This window comes from Trachurus japonicus, chromosome 16, assembly GCF_045865225.1.
Source record: "Trachurus japonicus isolate A0001 chromosome 16, Traja_1.0".
Classification (NCBI taxonomy): domain Eukaryota; kingdom Metazoa; phylum Chordata; class Actinopteri; order Carangiformes; family Carangidae; genus Trachurus; species Trachurus japonicus.
In genome coordinates, this window is record NC_140922.1 from 11229137 (window position 1) to 11246788 (window position 17652).

The 17652-nt window shown below is 43.9% G+C and overlaps 1 protein-coding gene across 1 annotated transcript; it reads left to right on the plus strand.

Moving 5' to 3' along the window:
• The first annotated feature begins 6206 nt into the window (after nt 1-6206).
• On the plus strand, nt 6207-13419 carry LOC146971819 (uncharacterized). Its single transcript, XM_085801337.1, has 6 exons — nt 6207-6431; nt 8422-8774; nt 8903-8978; nt 9359-9437; nt 9828-10011; nt 10139-13419. Exons 2-6 carry the CDS (start codon nt 8424-8426, stop codon nt 10766-10768), a joined length of 1320 nt encoding a protein of 439 aa, XP_085657463.1. The 5' UTR covers nt 6207-6431; nt 8422-8423; the 3' UTR covers nt 10769-13419.
• The last annotated feature ends 4233 nt before the right edge of the window (nt 13420-17652 follow it).

A 17652-nucleotide genomic window follows, 5' to 3' on the forward strand; every position in this document is an offset into this window, starting at 1 on the left:
TTTCATTCTACAGATTGTTTAGCTTGGTGTTGCCAATATACCGAAGTAATGTTTGACTGTTGCAGTTTGGCCTATCCAAGTTTAATGTAAATGTGTATTATATATGGTCTTCATTAGGGCACTATAGAGATGTTTAATCTGTTGTTTTTAATTGCCTGCTAAAAATTCTTTGGCAAAAAAAAAAGGTAATTGTATAGATTCCTATTGATCCAATGCAGGTGCAATAACATTTAACTCAAATATCTATAGATGCTGAAGAAAGCTGCACAACACCCTTTGATCAATCTCAAAAATCCCTCATGGCGCCTTACCCCCAGATTGGACCCACATGACGATAAAACAACATTTTAACTGAAATAATCTGTAACGCAGGTTCTCTGTTAACACGCATTTTCTGTACTTTCAGGTCCTATGGAACTGTGTTTTTTGGTAGTATATGAAGCACAATACCACTGTAATTTAGGCTACATTTAACAGTGATTTATTATCAATTTTTTTTCTTTTCTTCACAAGATATATATTTTTTAAATGTGTTATTAAGTACTCTAAAATTCAAGAATCTGAAAGCAGCTGCATATCAAACTAATCAAAATAATGGTGTATCAAACAACTGTTAGGGACATTTTTGCTATCAGTTGATAATATTCATTGCAGCCCTAAATTTAATGTACGAAATAAATGTTAGATTAGTCCGTTTTTTAATATACAATACTTTTGCTGTGTATTAAACATACACAGTTTGTCATTTTTGCATCTAGATTTTTCCTGGTATTGTGTATCCTGGCTCATTGTCACATGTGCACTTGCAGGTTGTGTTATGTGTGTGACACATATAGATATCTTATCCTGGTTTTGGGAAAGTGTTATTTGGAAGAATCAGATGAAACCAGGACGCTGCATGTGGTGACATGTTAACACCTCATTCAGGTTCCTGAAGAAGAAGACAGAGGCTGAGAGGGTGAGAAATGGAGACACAACAGGAGTGTCAGAGTGATGTGTTTCTCATGCACCACATCCCAGACAAGATCAAAACCAGGCTGTGTGCATGTACTGCAAATACACTCACCGCCACAGTGTGTTGCAGGATTTGAATATTTTAAAGAGGTCTATTGTTATTGCCGATGCTCCATATGTTCAATGCTTTAACTATTACATAAACTTGCATCATTCTGATTTACACTTTACATAGGCTATGTGACTATTGTGGCTGTTTGTTTGTTTGTTGTATCCTGAACAAAGACTGGCTGTGAATAATGTATGTTTAAATGCATGTTTATAATTTCCAGTAGCCTCTGTGTCTATTACAAGGGTTATTACATCTGTACTTACTGTCCTGTTACCTAAACTTTATTGACTTGTTGCGTTTTGGACACAAGAGGGAGCCCTCTCCACGTGACATGCTGCTGAGTCTTTGAATGGAAAATCCACCCTAAAACACAATTTACATTGTGCCACTCATCATACATTGTCATGATTGGTTTGTGAGCCTGTGTGAGTCCATTGGTATTTCCATCATCAATGGAAAAACTACCACTGAAATTCTGATGCTCAGGTTAATAATAGAGGCTATAATTTGAAACCTTTTGTTTTACTCAATCACTGGAATAAGATATACATCAAATACATCTAAATTGTGTTTTCAGGGTGGAGTTCCCTTTAAAATCAAGAGTCTTTTGATCTGGATTACATCACATTGTGAAGTCAAGGATAAATTTAAAACATTAAAATATAACTGCAAAGGTTACATCATGGCTGGTCCGGAAGAGTCACAACCACTATTGTCTATCCAGATCGTTAATCAATGTAATAACCATAGTCCATTACCTATCCAGTAAATATTGATTATAACTTTCCTGTTCTGATCAGTTATCTCTTGCTTTATCAAATAAAAACATCGATTAAAATTGTGTTTGTGATTTTGAAAAAAAAAAAAAAGCCGTTATATTTCAGGGCTCAGCAACGCCTGTTCACCACCGTCTCTGTATGGATGTTAATTGTCATCACATCGCTTAGGAAGCTTTCGATCAGTCCCGTGCACTAATAACTGCTCTGCTCTCTGGGTATAACAGTGATTTGTTACACTGGCATTGAATAGTTCTCACAGGAACTTACTTTTATTACCTCCACCATCTCCCTGTGTGTGTGTGTGTGTGTGTGTGTGTGTGTGTGTGTGTGTGTGTGTGTGTGTGTGTGTGTGTGTGTGTGTGTGTGTGTGTGTGTGTGTGTGTGTGTTTGAGCGTGTGCGCAGGCGCCTGCTGCTCCATCCTTTCACACTGTGCACCGCTCCGCTCAAACGTGAAGCGCTTCAGCCAAATTATGCAACAGCAGTAACTGTCGTCGGCTTCCCATTGGTTGCTCGGCGTTCCATATACGGGCGTGGCTAGAGCGTCGTCGCACGCCATTGGCTACGTCCACCCGGGGGGCGTGTCGGTTGATTTCATTCACAAATCTTACCAACGGACCGTCTCTCCGACATGTGAAGATCCCACTGTTTATACTGTTGAACACATGTCTCCGCTGCACAAATGTGAGCAGGGAGAGACGTCGCAGGCTCGACGGAGGGATGGAGTTGGACTGGTTCTCAGACCTACACGTCAATGGTTTTTAATTAGGGTATTATTATTTCCAACTCACATGTGTTCTTTTACTGTCGGATTACGTAGCTATGGATGCACAGCTGAGTTACATCCATACGTTTTGATGAGAGACTGTTATGAAAGTGCTGTTCTACCAATGCCAATGCAGAACCCATCCTGACTGACAGGGAGATACTGATCAATAATTGTGTGATCGCTTTGTGCCATGATGTCTCGAACCACATTTAGTGCTTCTCATCATGGCCTGAAATATGAACTGCACTGTCCAGGCACAGAGGCAGTTACACACATAACAGTTCCATCTTGTTCCTTTGATACAATTGATCGACCATGATATGTGATAACTGACCCAGCTAATCCACCTCCTCTAAAGTAGAGGAGGCTGCAGACAGACAGACAGACAGACAAACGGGCTGGCTGGCAGACAGGTGCAGTGCAGAGAGGACGCAGCAGCAGCAGCAGCAGCACCACCAGCACCAGCAGCAGCAGTGTGTAATTGTTTCCCAGCTGTCCTGGTTTCCAGGTGAAACGTGATATGTTGCTGGGCCTCTGCAATGAGAGTCAGGACACAGTTTACAGTTTAGTCTCTCTTTAGGCCTCTGTCTTCCCTCAGGCAGATCAGATATCTGTTGTGGTGTCTAGCCCTCACCACACCTGCTTATGGCCTTACAGAAACTCCCGAGTGCTTTCACTACCTCAATGCCTGCACACTTTCACAATGAGCAGCTCTTCAATGCGTATTAACATTACGATAGTCAGTATAACTGTGTATTCCCCCATTGATCTCACTCAGCCCTGTCCACTATATAAACCACAGCACTCTGCAGCACTGGTCAGCGTGTCATTTGAGGATATGAGCCCATCTCCAATCTATTGATCGACAAATCTTTTATATTGCATCGTAACTTCAAAGGCAATGTAATATTTTATTCCAGATGTGCATTACTCCATTTCTATCCTCAGTAACCTATAAGAGCAAGGCTCTGTTTGTCATATTAGGGTCCCATTGAACGCACTGCACTTTGACCCACTTCATCGACTGCAGCACCATCCCTAGGCTTAGGCTTAACATGGTCATTCCTATTGAATTCTCAAGCATGTCAATACAAGGGGCAATGATGTGAAGGCGATGGAGAGAAAAACACACACACACACACACACACACACACATCAGGTGGGGGGTTGGGACTTAGGGGGATGGGAGATGGGAGATGGAAATGATGGGGGTGGTCTTCAGCGCTCATGAACTCAGAGGAGGTTCAACGGGTTCATGTGCTGCAGAGGAATGCTGTTGGGGATGGAAAGCTTTTTTCTGTTGACCTCGTCTCTGTTACGTATGTACACAAACAGGAACCTTTTCCCTGGGTTTACTATTACCAAAGGTTAAACATTGTTGTGTTTGGACAACTGAAGAGGGTGGTTTCTCGGCTGGTGTTGAGGTTACTGACTGGTTGGACATAGTAACAATGCCTGAAGACAGGTATTGTCAATCACACAAGGACACAGCTTGCTGTGTGCGTGTTGAGGAGAGGGTCAGTGGGTTCATGTGTATGTTGTATGTATAGAGGGGGAAGGGAAGCCCCTTCCTCCCTGACATGCAAGGCGCTTAAAGGCACCCACCACTCCTCTTGCTTCAACCTGGCATTTCACATCTAAAAATACCAGTAAAATCCACCATAATAACTGACCTGCAATTAAAGTCTTATGGGGTGGGGGGAATACCAATACATCTGATAAGTAGAGAACAGATGAGCTCTGTGTGTGTGTGTTTGTGTGTTTGTGTGGTCTATACATACTGCTACACTGCACTACATGTTTCAAGAGGAGGGTCATTGGGTTCACTATGTAGTATGTAGTAACCTAAAGCAGAGGGGGTAGGGTGGCTGTTTCCATACCATAAATCACGAACGTAGAAACAAAGCTGCCACTTTTTGCTCTCTATGTCACTTAATATGTTATTGATGTGATGTCAATTTAACAATAGAGCCCCAGTGACATTTGAAAAAACATGATCTCTTTTTTAAATAAAATGAAATTAAACATGACATAGGGCATTCTTTTCACATTTACGTCTTATTTTTGAGTTTTGTTTTCCAATTGTGCTATGAGAACAATGACAATCCTTTTTTTCTTCTCTTTTTTAGAATTAGACTCCATGTTAGAGGATGTGTGATGTTAAATCTCTCCGTCGCAAAGTCTGTTTGTCAGGTAAGCGTACAAGACAACTGGGAATACAGAAAATCCACATCTCCCATGGCAAAGCTGGAAGTAAATTACAAACATTCTGTAAGAGGAACTCAGTACTGGAACAAGTTACCACCACACATCAGAAACTGTGACAACTTACTCTTTAAAAAAAAATCTCAAACATTGGTTAAAAACAAATCAGACATGTACTCATATACTGTTTAATCTGATGTCTGTTCCTGGGCATGTATGGTATATCGTTCTTTAACTGTGGGTTAAAATTGTCTGTTCTTATTTTGTATGTCTGCGTCTGTTTTGCCTTGATATCGTCTGTCTGTGTTCTGTCTTGTAATTGTCCACTGTATGACTTGTCATCACAAGGTTTTAAAGTCTTCTGTGTTTATGTTTTTTAGAAACCTGCCTTGGGACTGCGGCTGAAATTTAGCAGTTGTGCTAAGTCCGGCACATTTACACTAATGCTTAATGCGTCAGTGTTGATGAATGTGCACTGTCCCAATTCAATAAATAAAGAAATGAAATGAAAAATATAACAATAATAATAATAATAATAATAATAATACATTTTTATTCAAAAAAAAAATAGGTAGGCTATATTATCTAAGATAGGCTATCTCAGAAAGGGTTGACAAGTTGTGTTTGGGGGAAAAAAGGATGGTCTATTCCAGGTAATGTTGCATAACCTCAGCCACTTAAAATGATATATTTCTGTTACTGCTCCCGTTGCTGTCAGAAATGTCATGTCTTATTGATATTTTCTCCTGCAGTGTCTACAACATAAATCTACTGATGACTGACTTTATTCCTATGGAGCTTTAAGTGAAAAGAAGGAAGTGGGAGCTATAGTGTAGGCCTATATTTATCATTGTTTAATAATGATACAACCCAACAACCAATAATACAGAAAAATATCTTATTTATTTGAAGGAGGTGGAGTCATCAACATTTTTCTGCTGCTTCTTGGTTCTGCATCTGTTCGATCCAACTAAATCAGTGTGATCGGAGCTTGGTTGCATAAGATTTTTTAATATTGTGGTGCGTTCACACCGTGCGCGTGGTTTTGTGTTTTAGGTGTGAGTGTGAGGGGGCGGGGTCATCAATACTGTGTACATCAGATGCATAGGACATATAGTGCGTATCTCGTGCCGGCTGACGCCGTGCGTGTAGTGCGTGCATGTGTTTACACCCCGCTCGCGGTAGTAGCTGCAGCTCTGCCCACACCATACACACGAGCTACACATGAGTGGGCTGGACCGTGAGTGCCGGGGCCGCCGACCAATCAGCGACGAGTAAAGCAATCACTGGCTGAATGGGTCGACCAATGGCGTGCGCCGCCGCCGGGCCGGCAGCCAATAGAATGCGCGCAAAACGTGGGCACGTGGATCCGCGCACATGTTGACGCTCGTAAAGTGACGAGAGAAAGAGCGAGCAAAGACACACCGATGAGCGGCGGCCGGGCGGAGCGACGAGAGTGAGGCTGGGCGCCCCGATGCAGCTCCAGCGACGGACCCACAACTGACGGACCTGCCGTTACAAAGTCGGGGAGAAGAGAGCCGATAATAACGCTCGTTTGTGGCAGCCGCTGTGGTTTTTGTTTTTTGTATTTTTTGTAAGCCCACGTTACCGAGGGTGAGTGTGTTTTTGTTTTCTCGCTCACGTTTCCCGAAGTTCGTAGTGCAGCCTAAAGGAATTTCCTGTACCCCCATATCCTCTCTCTCCGACTGTGTGCTATAATTTATTGATAAACCTATTTACCGTAGCTTGTTGACAACCATTTTTTTTAAAAATATAATTAATTATCAATTGTTGTGTAACACTGTGCTATCCGCAGGACTTTAATATCGTCTTAACAACACAATAAGAAACCATATCGCAAGCGTAGCCTATGTTTGATAACGTTATTCGCTTTGTTGCCATGTCACCCAGATTGATTTCAGATGTTTTAAATGGTGTTATCTTGGTTGTAAATGTACAGGACGTTTTGTATGAAACTGTGCGGTGTGTAGTGTAGTTATAGTTCCTGTTGTGGTGGTCGGTTCACCCTGGTGCGCAGACACTAGACACACACACACACACACACACACACACACACACACACACACACACACACACACACACACACACACACACACACACACACACACACACACACACACACACACAGGCAGCCAGCACCTGAGACGCAGCCTCATGGTCCATGCCTACCTGTGCAGGCTGTTACCGACACATGCACCATCCCACCCCACCCCACCCCGTCCCCATCCCGGCTGTGGACCAGACCAGGGAGGGGGCGTTAGAGGGAAGGAAAAAAAGAAAAGAAAAGAAAAAGGATTGAGGACTAAATTGAATTATAATTTTGTCCCTCTATTTGTTTTTAGTTGACTCATGAAAAACGTTTTTAAAATATGATTTTAAGGAGGGAGCAGCCAGCCATCAGATAAATATAAAATGTGAATGGCAAGGCATATGTCTGTTGGAAACGCTAAACAGGGTTGGTTAAAAATTTCTGTGCTCCTGAAATAGAGGCAAAGTGTGGACTCTGAGTGATTTTTGTTGTTTTTGTCTCTGTGTGGGCACACTCCTAAAAAAAAAAAAATCAGCATCACTCCTCTTTGTGAGTGTGTTTGACTATATTTTTGTCACATTGATAAAAAGCTGTGTTGGTGTGTGTAGCGGCTGAGAGTATTCCTCTGACCCCTCTAATTTTCCCCTGCTGTGTTGGTGGGATCAGAGACCAGCAGGCACTCAGAGATTACAGAGAGAGAGAGAGAAGGAAAGGAAGAGGAGAGGTGAGAGAAAGGCACATGGGCAGAGATACAGAATGTAAAATGTGAGTAAGAGAGGAAGAGGAGGAGGAGGAGATGGGCTGGTCTGGTCTGTGGAAGAGGAAAGGAAGAGGAGCTCTGTGTGTGTGTGTGAGTGACTGTGTGTGTGTGTGTGTGTGTGTGTGTGTGTGTGTGTGTGTGTGTGTGCGTGCGCATAACGAACAGGATGAGCTGAAGGCAGAGCAGAGAGAGATGAGAGGCATACAGAAATGCAGCCGGAGAGGAAAGAGAGAGGTTTGTGTGTCTGTATGTGTGTGTGTGACTCCAAGGGGGGATGGAGAGCAAGCCCGAGACAGAGAGGAGGGGCTAGAGAGAGCACCGGAGGCAGTGGGGGAGAGAGAGAGAGAGAGAGAGAGAGACTGCCTATTCTGATTTCACTACTCTACAATCTCCCATCCCCCTCACATTTTACTCTCCTCTCCAGTCTCCAATCTCCTCAATGGGAGCCAGACATGCACTACCATTGTGTGCCTACTGCCTAGCCCCAGTCCCCTTCTGCACCATGTTAAAGTAGGGCACTGGTATACCCACCATTTTGAGTAATTGGGGTTATTATTTTTGGGAGAGAGATGGGCTAAAAAATGAGCTTTGCCAAATGGAAAGCAGTTCTTTCACAGTGATTTTTTGTTTATTTGCCTTTTGCTTCTTGCTTGAATTCACATGGCCCGTCTCTAAGAGTTAAAAACGTTCTTGTTTCTTGTGTCAGTCAAGCTGTTTTTGTGTGCGTGCCTTTCTAAGCTAAGTCAACTGTCATAATAACCCTAACCCCCCCACTGGTGCTGCTTCCCCAACAGCGATGCAGTCCCAGGGCAGCACTTCCTCCCAGCCCTCCTTCGACTCCCTGAGCTCCAGCGACAGCCTCTTGTTCAGCGACTCGGAGCAGGCAGAGGACGACACGGATGTCTTCCTGACAGACGGCTCGTCCTCCGTGATCATCGGCGAGGCCAGCGGACCCTCAGCCAATGGGGACGGGGGATCGGAAAGTCCCGGGTCCCAGTGGACGTGTGACGGCTTCACAGACAAAGAGGAAGAGGAGGAGTCGTACAGGCTGCAGAGAGGCGGCAAGGCGGCTCACATCGGCCTGGATGAGACGGACCTTACGAAAGCGATCCCAAAATCAGAGGGAGATCTGCTGTTTGCTCAAAAGGTACGGGACAGGGGATGACAGAGCAGCGTGTTTGTGTGTGTGCTGAGACGAGCCCAGCAGACTGACTCAGACAGCAAGTCCTAACCCAAACTCAGTAGTAATCTGTCTTCTCTTCCTCTTCCTGTCAGTGTGCTGAGCTGCAGGGTTTTGTCAGGCCCCTTCTGGAGCTGCTGAATGGACTGAAGAGGGGCCGATTCGACCGCGGTAAGCAGCCCTTACACTACGTCACTGCCTCCAGACGAGCATATGTGCAGACTGGCAGCTAAACGTGTAGATGCTGAACTCACGTTTATACGATCCGATCGGCCTGCACAGAGCAGAGCGCCTGTTCCCCTGTGCAGCAGCCTGTATTGACGCAGCCTATTGATGTAGTCCAAAGTGCAGCATGTGTGAAGCGACAGTCTTTGCGGCTGACTCATCAGCACTCGGGAGTTTACTGATATCACAAGTGAAAGTGGTGTGTGCAGTGCACGCCTATAAGTGTGAGACAGAGAGAGACTGTGAAAGTCTGAATAGTTGTGCATTTATTGTCGGTTTCAGAGCATCAATGTCTTGACTGGATGAATATGTTTTTTGATTGACAGGTTTGAGTAGTTTCCAGCAGAGCGTTGCCATGGATCGTATCCAGAGGATTGTGGGAGTTTTACAGAGACCCAACATCGGGTGAGTTGTCATCCCACATTGTCCCACCGTCCACCTCAGTGTTTCCAACAACCTGAGCCTCATTCTCATCTTGCCTCTGTATCATTAGACACCAGATCTTAGCTGGATTTTTTGATTATTGAATTGTAGTTATAACAAGAACGGACCAGTGTGGTAGTCTTCTGTTTCAAGTCGCATCTCCTGTTCCATGTTTTATTGAGCAGTCCTCGGGGTAGGTAGAGTTACAGCATTCACAGGCAGTGCAGAGGAACACCAAACTTCAGAGGGACATTTTATCTAGATTCATATACAGAGGCCAGAATAAACATTCAGATGTTTTGCTGGGACAGAATTGCCATCTGTTCCTCACTTGACATTGACATCTCCTCTTTTCATGTTCTTGTCTTCCAGGGAGAAGTACCTGAACACTCTGCTCCAGGTGGAGATGATGTTAAAGCTTTGGTTTCCTCAGATCCCCACTCTGCCTGTCTCTGCAGCCTCCAGCGTCGCCACATCCCCTGCCCGTTCCCTCCAAGACACCACCGGCTCCACCCCACCACACAAGCACAGGGATCAGTCACATATTCCTGTCAAGGTGAGAACAAACGCATTCCTCTGTGTGTGTGTGTGTGTGTCAAAGAGCCTTCTTGTGTACAAACCACCGCCGCCATCACCACAACGTCCATACTCACTTGCAAATTACTCTCCTGCTCATTTTGCAGAAGCGCAGACTCAGCTGGACCGGCACAGACACTCCCACGCCTTGTGCGTCGCTTCCCAAGTGCCCTCGTGTCAGAGCAGAGGAGAAGAGGGTGAAGCGAGATGAAGACGAAAGGGACGACCCCCCTCCTCCTCCTCCTCCTCCATCACTGGCGTCTGAAATGAGCCAAAATACGCCCGAGGAGGCCAGTATCAGCCAGCCAAATGAGGAGGACACAAAGGGAAAGGACAGTAACGGTGAGGAAGTAGGCAAGCTATCAAAGTACAAAGCAGGTCAAAGCTCTGAGCCGAGCCTGACGTGGGTCCACGTCGCCCCCATCCTGTCCCCGCGAAAAGCCTGCCCCTCGCACGAGGGCACGGCCGCATCAGGCAACAATGACAACCAGCCTGTCGCCGCCATCCCCCCGCCCAGCAGGAGAGGCAGCCCCGCCACACAGGACAGCTCCATCTCCTCCACCACAACCTACAAGCACTCCAAAAACATAAAGAAGTCGCCCAGGTGCCAAAGCCAGCCTGTTGCTGGACAACAGAGTGAGAGTGAGACCGTCGAGGCCTGTCAGGGTCAAAGCCAATCTCCTCATGTCACACTTAAGCCTTTGCCCAGGGTGAGCCCCGCCCCCTTAGAGACCTGATGCATCCAACGAGCAAAGAGCCGGCAGCCTGGCTTTGTTACACCACCGAGCTAAAAGCTGCTGTGAGAGGAAGAAGAGAAGAGGCTGACGGCCTGTCATTATAGGAACATTAAAGGGAGGAAAGAACTGTAGGTGCTTAGATGTTGAAGACAAACGATAGATGACACACAACCCCTCATCAACGCCACCGCTACAACAACAGTTATTTCAAACAACAGGGCGTATTTCATCGGATCAAAACAAACTGATAATAACAATCACACAACAGTAAAAATGGGCACAAAAGGTGGTTGTGGTTGAGTGGGTTTTTAAGAGAGAAGAACTAAAGATTAACGGCTATTTACAGGTTAATGACCAATAGGAGAGACTCTTGAAGAATTTGGATGAGCAAATGCGAGTTCCTCTTCAGCATGAAAACAATCAGTATACTGTATTCAGACACGACTGTTTCAGCAGACATCCGACTTGAGAGACATGCTCAATCAGAAAATAGAAAAGCTGATGTCAGTGTTCAGAATGAAAGCTTCCAAGGTTTTATTGGATGAGGTAACTCTTGTGAGGATGCTGTCCAGAGTGAGTAACACAGAACGGAGCTGAATTTGATTCCAGTCTTAACGGCAGGACGACACGTTGACTTTACAACTTTACATTCACTTGTAGATAGAACTGAGGTGTCTGACTTGAAGAGGTTTAACCAACAAAAAAAAAGAAATGACATTGAAGTCATTTGAAAATCTTGTAGCTAGTGATGTGAGAAATCCAGTGTACAGAATGCAGCATTTACTGTACATGTGGTGGTGTGTTGGGAGTCATTGGACACTTGTGGAAAACATGATGTCATCAACTCACGAATGTAATCCAAGTAACGGTTCGGGGCACTTGGCTGGCAGATCGACGATCACGGCATCGAGAGAGGAGTGGCATCACGGCGATCAGAGGTCACGGCTGCTCTTCAAACCAACTGGTAATCAGCTTCACAACAAAATCCAAGAAAGACTTTTACAAAGACCAGCCTGAGGAAAAATAAGGACCACTCAAGGACATGTGACTCTGGAGTCCCACAGTTAATTTATTCATGTGTTGATCTGACACTGCTTTTATTTATTGTTTGTATTTATTTATTGGGCAGCTGAGTATCGCCTCCTGTGCGCTTGCATAGTTTGGCCTACAGTTTTTATTTTTTTGTTTCGAAGCGATAGGGAAGATGCTGTTGACAGTTTGTTTGTGGTTTTTATTGCTAACACGAGGAAACAAAAAACCAAGGATGCGAAATCCTACGATTGAACTATTGGACTACTGTGCCTTTTTACCAGGAAAAAAAAAATCATTTGGTGCTTTTAGTGCACTCATACTGCGTTTCGATTGTTTGCTTGTATTTCACACAAACCAGTACACATTCAATCATGAAAAGCCTACATGTAGTCGTTTTTTTCATCTTGCTTCTGAAGTCACACACACGGCATCAAAACCCAACAGTCTCATCAACTATCTACTGCTTAATAACCGGCATCATCCAGCTCTAGTATTCTGACATCTATGGTTAATCCAAAACTGCCTACATCCTCTTCAGCTTTTACATACCACACCAACAGCAGTGGCTACTATCTGTCACGTTACTATATTAAAGTGAAGCCCTCCTTTGGGGCTTTTATATTGGTCCGGATAAACAGAGGAACAAACTGAACTGCACTCGTAGCTGGTGCATTTGAAAACTTGAAGAAAAAACAAAATATAAATGTAACCCTCTACTGCTGCTACTGTTATTCTAATTCCAGCTCTAATTTAGACATTTGATAGGAGGCTCTCTCTTTATTTGGGAATCTGGTCACAATATTCTTATGAAAGTCGGAGGGGGATATAGTGATGTGATTTGGATTTACTTATATTGCGAAAGAATTGTAAATATTTAGACTAATGTATTTTTAAATTGATATGAGTGGTTCATATGATATTTACATTAAGGGGGAGGTGGGGTGTCCACGTACTAAACCTCCTTTGAAAAAGCACCACATGTGAACACAAGAGCCACTGGCAGCCTCCATGTTACTGCCTACGTTTTTTTGGGAGTGCGGTGTGTGTGTGTACAGCCCTTCAGTCACAGAGCCAGAGTCAGACTGTCCTGCCCTGAAATGACAGCGAGACGCTCCAGACGCTGACTCTAGATCAGAGGCTGGGGGGGAGTCTTCCACCCAAACTCCTGTTTTTATACGGTTGTGGTTAAGACAGAAAAACCAATTGCACTTATTTTTCATTGTTAATGTCCTCTTTTTGGTTTTCATGTACGTTTTCTACTGCAGCGACCGACCACTGCTGACTGGTCAGAAATAATATGTCCTGTTTATTTTAGCTGCCTTCTTCTTCTTCTTCTTCTTCTTCTTACATTGTAAAAGCTGACTGTAGTCCCCCCCCCCCCTCCCTCTTCGCCCTGCCCTCCCTCCCCTCCCCCATTCTGCTGCATTCGTCTGCTCCTGCCCTCTTCTCCTTCCTTCAATCTCCCTCTACCCCGCTAGGATCTTTTTCTTTCCAAACTAAAACTCTTGTCTTTCTCTCACCCCCATCTTTACATGATATTACTCTTCTGGCTACTTTTTTCAATAATGATACAAAAAGGAAGAACTCTTTTAATAAATGACACATTTTTGAAAGCCGAACTGTCTGCTGGTATTTTTTTGTGCACATTTTTTGGGAGTGTTTCGTGCTCACACGTTTTCATATTTGTGTGATTGTTGTTGTTTTTTTTTCCAGCCATGAAACGATGGCGATGATGTGAGCGGGACTTGGTTTTTGGAAAGCAGGTCTCACTAAACAGATGTGAGACTCGATGGGGTGCAGATTTAGAGACTGTACATTTTGAAGTGTGCGTGCGTGGGTGAGGTGGGGTGGGGGGTGGGGGGTGGGGGGTTGGCGAGTGGTGAGAGGGCTGCGAGAAGGAGGGGCGACAGGGTGTGAGACTAGAGCCTCGGTAATCTGACTGGCAGTAGTAGGGGGGCTGGCTGATCCTCTAACCAGCTGCTACTACAGAGCCCAAACACTACTGTAGCTTTTATATGCCTTCATCGTTAGATCACAATGAGTAAACACGTAAACATCTCCAGCAGAGAGGAGGCCGACGTGGTTGTGTTGTATTCCAGCTGCTGAAATACAAGAGTCAAACATAGGCTGCTTCAACCTGATCTTTGCTTCCAGGCATGGTGAAATAAAAAGGAAAGGGAGAAAGTCAAACATTAACTGTGCTCCTGTAAAACTTTATGAAACTACATAAATATGTTGCCTGAGTCATATTTTCTATTCATAAGATGAGGTGTGATTCAACCATAAAGTTTAATCTTGCAACATGATCGAAGAGGAAACTAAATTTACTGAAATCTCAAACACACAATGCATTATATATAAATCTGGCAAATAGGCTAACTGTCTCATATGAGTCTAGAATTACTAATTAATTGATTTGTTGATCAGGAAAGCAGTTTTTAAATAATTTAAACCCAAAATCCAGCAAAAATAATATCTAGGAGATTTTATATTTTCAGCTTAAATCTGAGGATTTGTTACATTTCTGTTTTATATAACAGATAACTGAACTGGATTCTGGGCTGTGGGGGGAACATAAAATTAATTAATACACATCAGCATTATAACAAATAACAAATATTTTCCATTTTTGGTTGATCTACAATTATTTCTTGGATTAATTAAATATTTGTTTATAGAATGAAAAAATATCAGTGATAAAATGCCCGTCACAGTTTTCCTGAGCCCATTTTTTCTCTCCACCCCAGCATCACATCCATGGATACAGCGTGCACATGGGCACGAGAGAGTGGCGGGGCGTATTTTAGGAGGGTGTGGTTTGATTTCTCTCAGCTCAGACAGGATGAAATCAGCCATGCTGCATGTACACACACACACGCAAACATAGCCGGAGTTAAAAACACGGATGCACACGCGTGCGCCCCTCCCCGTCACACGCTCTGACACACTGACTGGCTGATTCTGTGATGGGCCTGTCTCTGACACACTGACTGTGCTACATTACAACAACAGAGACCGCCCTCCCTCCTTCCTCCCCTCTGCCTCCCTCCCTCCCTCTCGGCCCCCCCTTGTATCCATGCAGTTTTTAGCAGAGAAGCCCTTGCCCTCCACCGCTCCCCCCCTTTTCTCCTCTGGAGGATGAAAACGAGGGGCAAGAGGAAAAGGACGGGAAAAGGATGTGTGGAGGGCGCAGGGAGGAGACCTAACCTCCCTTCAGTTTTGGGGAGCGTGAAGGACATCAGTTGTTTTTCCACATTTTTTGGTAATAATTCAACTACCTCCACACATCTGTGTGGTGTTTCTGCCCTCTACAAATTCATTTTGAAAAAGTTTTGGTTCCCCAATAAAATTATGTCTTTTTTTTTTTTTTAAATGTCTACAATACCGGGAGTATTTAGTGTAAGGCTGAGACAATAATCCTTTGTTGTTATTGTGAGCACCACTAGGCTCTGTTGTTTTCACTTCCGAGTATCCAACAAGCATGTGTTGGAGTAACTGAGCATGTGTGTTCGTGCATCAATAGGATTGCACATAATTAACTTAGTGCCCCTCTTATCCCTTGCTGTGTAGGTTTTAATTGTGGGTCCACATCCCGTTATTGGTTTTAACAAGTTAATGATTTAAGGGTGTCTGTCCGGTTGCCATGTGCTGTCTGCGTAACGAAGGGAATGACACAATGAGGCGCTTATTCACTTATTCCAAAAATCCCCCTCCCCCATAATTCACTGCACTCCAGTAAAAAAAAAAAAAAAAAAAAAAACTCACGTGAGGTGAAGCCTCACTGTGACTTTACAACTGCACACAAACGCAGAGACATTGGTTGGAGCTGCATACTCACACACATGCTCTTACTCACCCCAAGTCCTCAGGGGGTTTTAGTGCCGACCAGTCCCAAAACAGCCTCCATGCTCATTAAAATTGCACAGTGGGCAGCCCTGCGATGGAAATCAGAGCTATTTCAAAGTAATTTCTGCCTTGCTAGAAGCTCACAGCGATGACGGGCCTTGGCGTGCCGGGGTTGAAGACTCTGCGCTGCCCACCATCTGTGGTCCCCATCACCATGATGTCACCAACAAGGGGACACAGTAGAGACAGGGATACAAGGACTACATTTTCAAGGACGCACGTGTATCCCATGACATTGTGTGTGATATTTGGGGCACGCCCGAGCTACAGGCAAATAACATCCTCATCAGTTTCTCTGGCCTGAATGTGCTTCTCGGGAGTCTGCTGCTCGTGATGACGGCATCTTACACGACTGCTCAATTATTCAAGCGTAGTGAGTGAAAGGGAATCACCAGATAGAATATAGTGTGGACAGAAAAAAAGAGAGGTGCGTAGACGAGGCAGAGGTGGCAAACGGAGAGGGTAATGAATGAGGAAAAACGAGAGATAAAGGCTCGCATTCTGAGGAGACGACTTGGGATTTGGTACATGCACGTGCACTCACACTGAAGGCCGGTGTGAAGTCAAGACAGCAGAGTCCCCTGAGATCATATCTTCCAAGATGATTTACAGCCCCTGTCAGATACAATGAAATAAAAGTGGGTCAGCATGATGAAATATACCATAACCACACACTTGATGAATCAAAAAGCTATGCAAAGGAAAACGGGGAATATCTCAACTAAACTGATAAATTATGCTCTTATGTAATATTTACATTGTAGCAATAAGGCACCTTAATGCACTCAGCTGACATCACATTGTGCATAATTGTTCAGCCAATGGAAGGAGACGCATGTGAGAGACTTCACAATTAGTGCTTTGCAGATTTTGGACTCGGATTAACTGAACACTAAATGCTTGGCATTCCAGTAATATAATAGATTAATTCATACAAATCTCACCACATGGTCCTACGATGCTGCGCTATGCTTGTTTCAGCTGCACAGGCAAAGTGGGGGTCATTGTGTTTGCCAGTGTGTGTATGCGTGTACATGTGTAAGCCTGTTTTGTTTTTGTATGTGTTGTTGTAAATATCTGTGGTATTGTGATGTTATGTGCTGAGGTATCATTACATAATAGAGCAGGGTGAGGGTGGGGGTGGGGGTGGGGCAGACAGCACATGTGAGGTGCCAGCAAGGAATTCAGGTTGAGCACAGGTGATGGCGGTGATAGCTGGGTGGGTAAATGTGAGTGTGTGTGTGTGTGTGTTGTTTACTGGCCCACTGATCATTTGATTACAACCAGATTAAAGCATTATCCTTGTAAATGTCATGCACATCTTTAATCAGGTTGTCTTACGGAAATTAAGGTCACAATTGGACTGAGCTTCATGTATTAATCTCGCAAATAACTGTCTTGATATTGGGCTGACATGATGAATTAAACGTGTTGTTGATCAACAGAAAATTAGCTGGAAAATGTATTCAGAATTGTTTATTAATTTTATACAAACACCAAACATTAAGTCACGGCTTTTTAATGTGAGGAGTTCCTGTATTTCTGTATTCAATCACTGTAAATTGTTTTTTTGTTTTTGTTTTTTTTAGGATAGGATAGAAATCACAGGATGTCATGTCTATCTGACAGTTATTTTCTTGACTAATTGATTAATTATTTGCAAAATGCTAAATATGCCCACTAAAAGATTACAGATCCCACTGTAATATTATGAATTTTCTTATTTTGCTTGAAATCCCCTAAAAGGATACAGGACAAAATGAAAAACATTTACACTTGAGAAGCTGAAACAACTGATTATTTACAGTTAGGCCCTATGTGTGAAATGGTTTGAAATGACTTAGGCTACTGTATTTCAGCTCTTGACATCAGCTTGAATTGTGGAAAATTAGGGTCAAGCACTGGAAAATTGTGGACATTTTCCACAAATGTCTAACATTTCCATG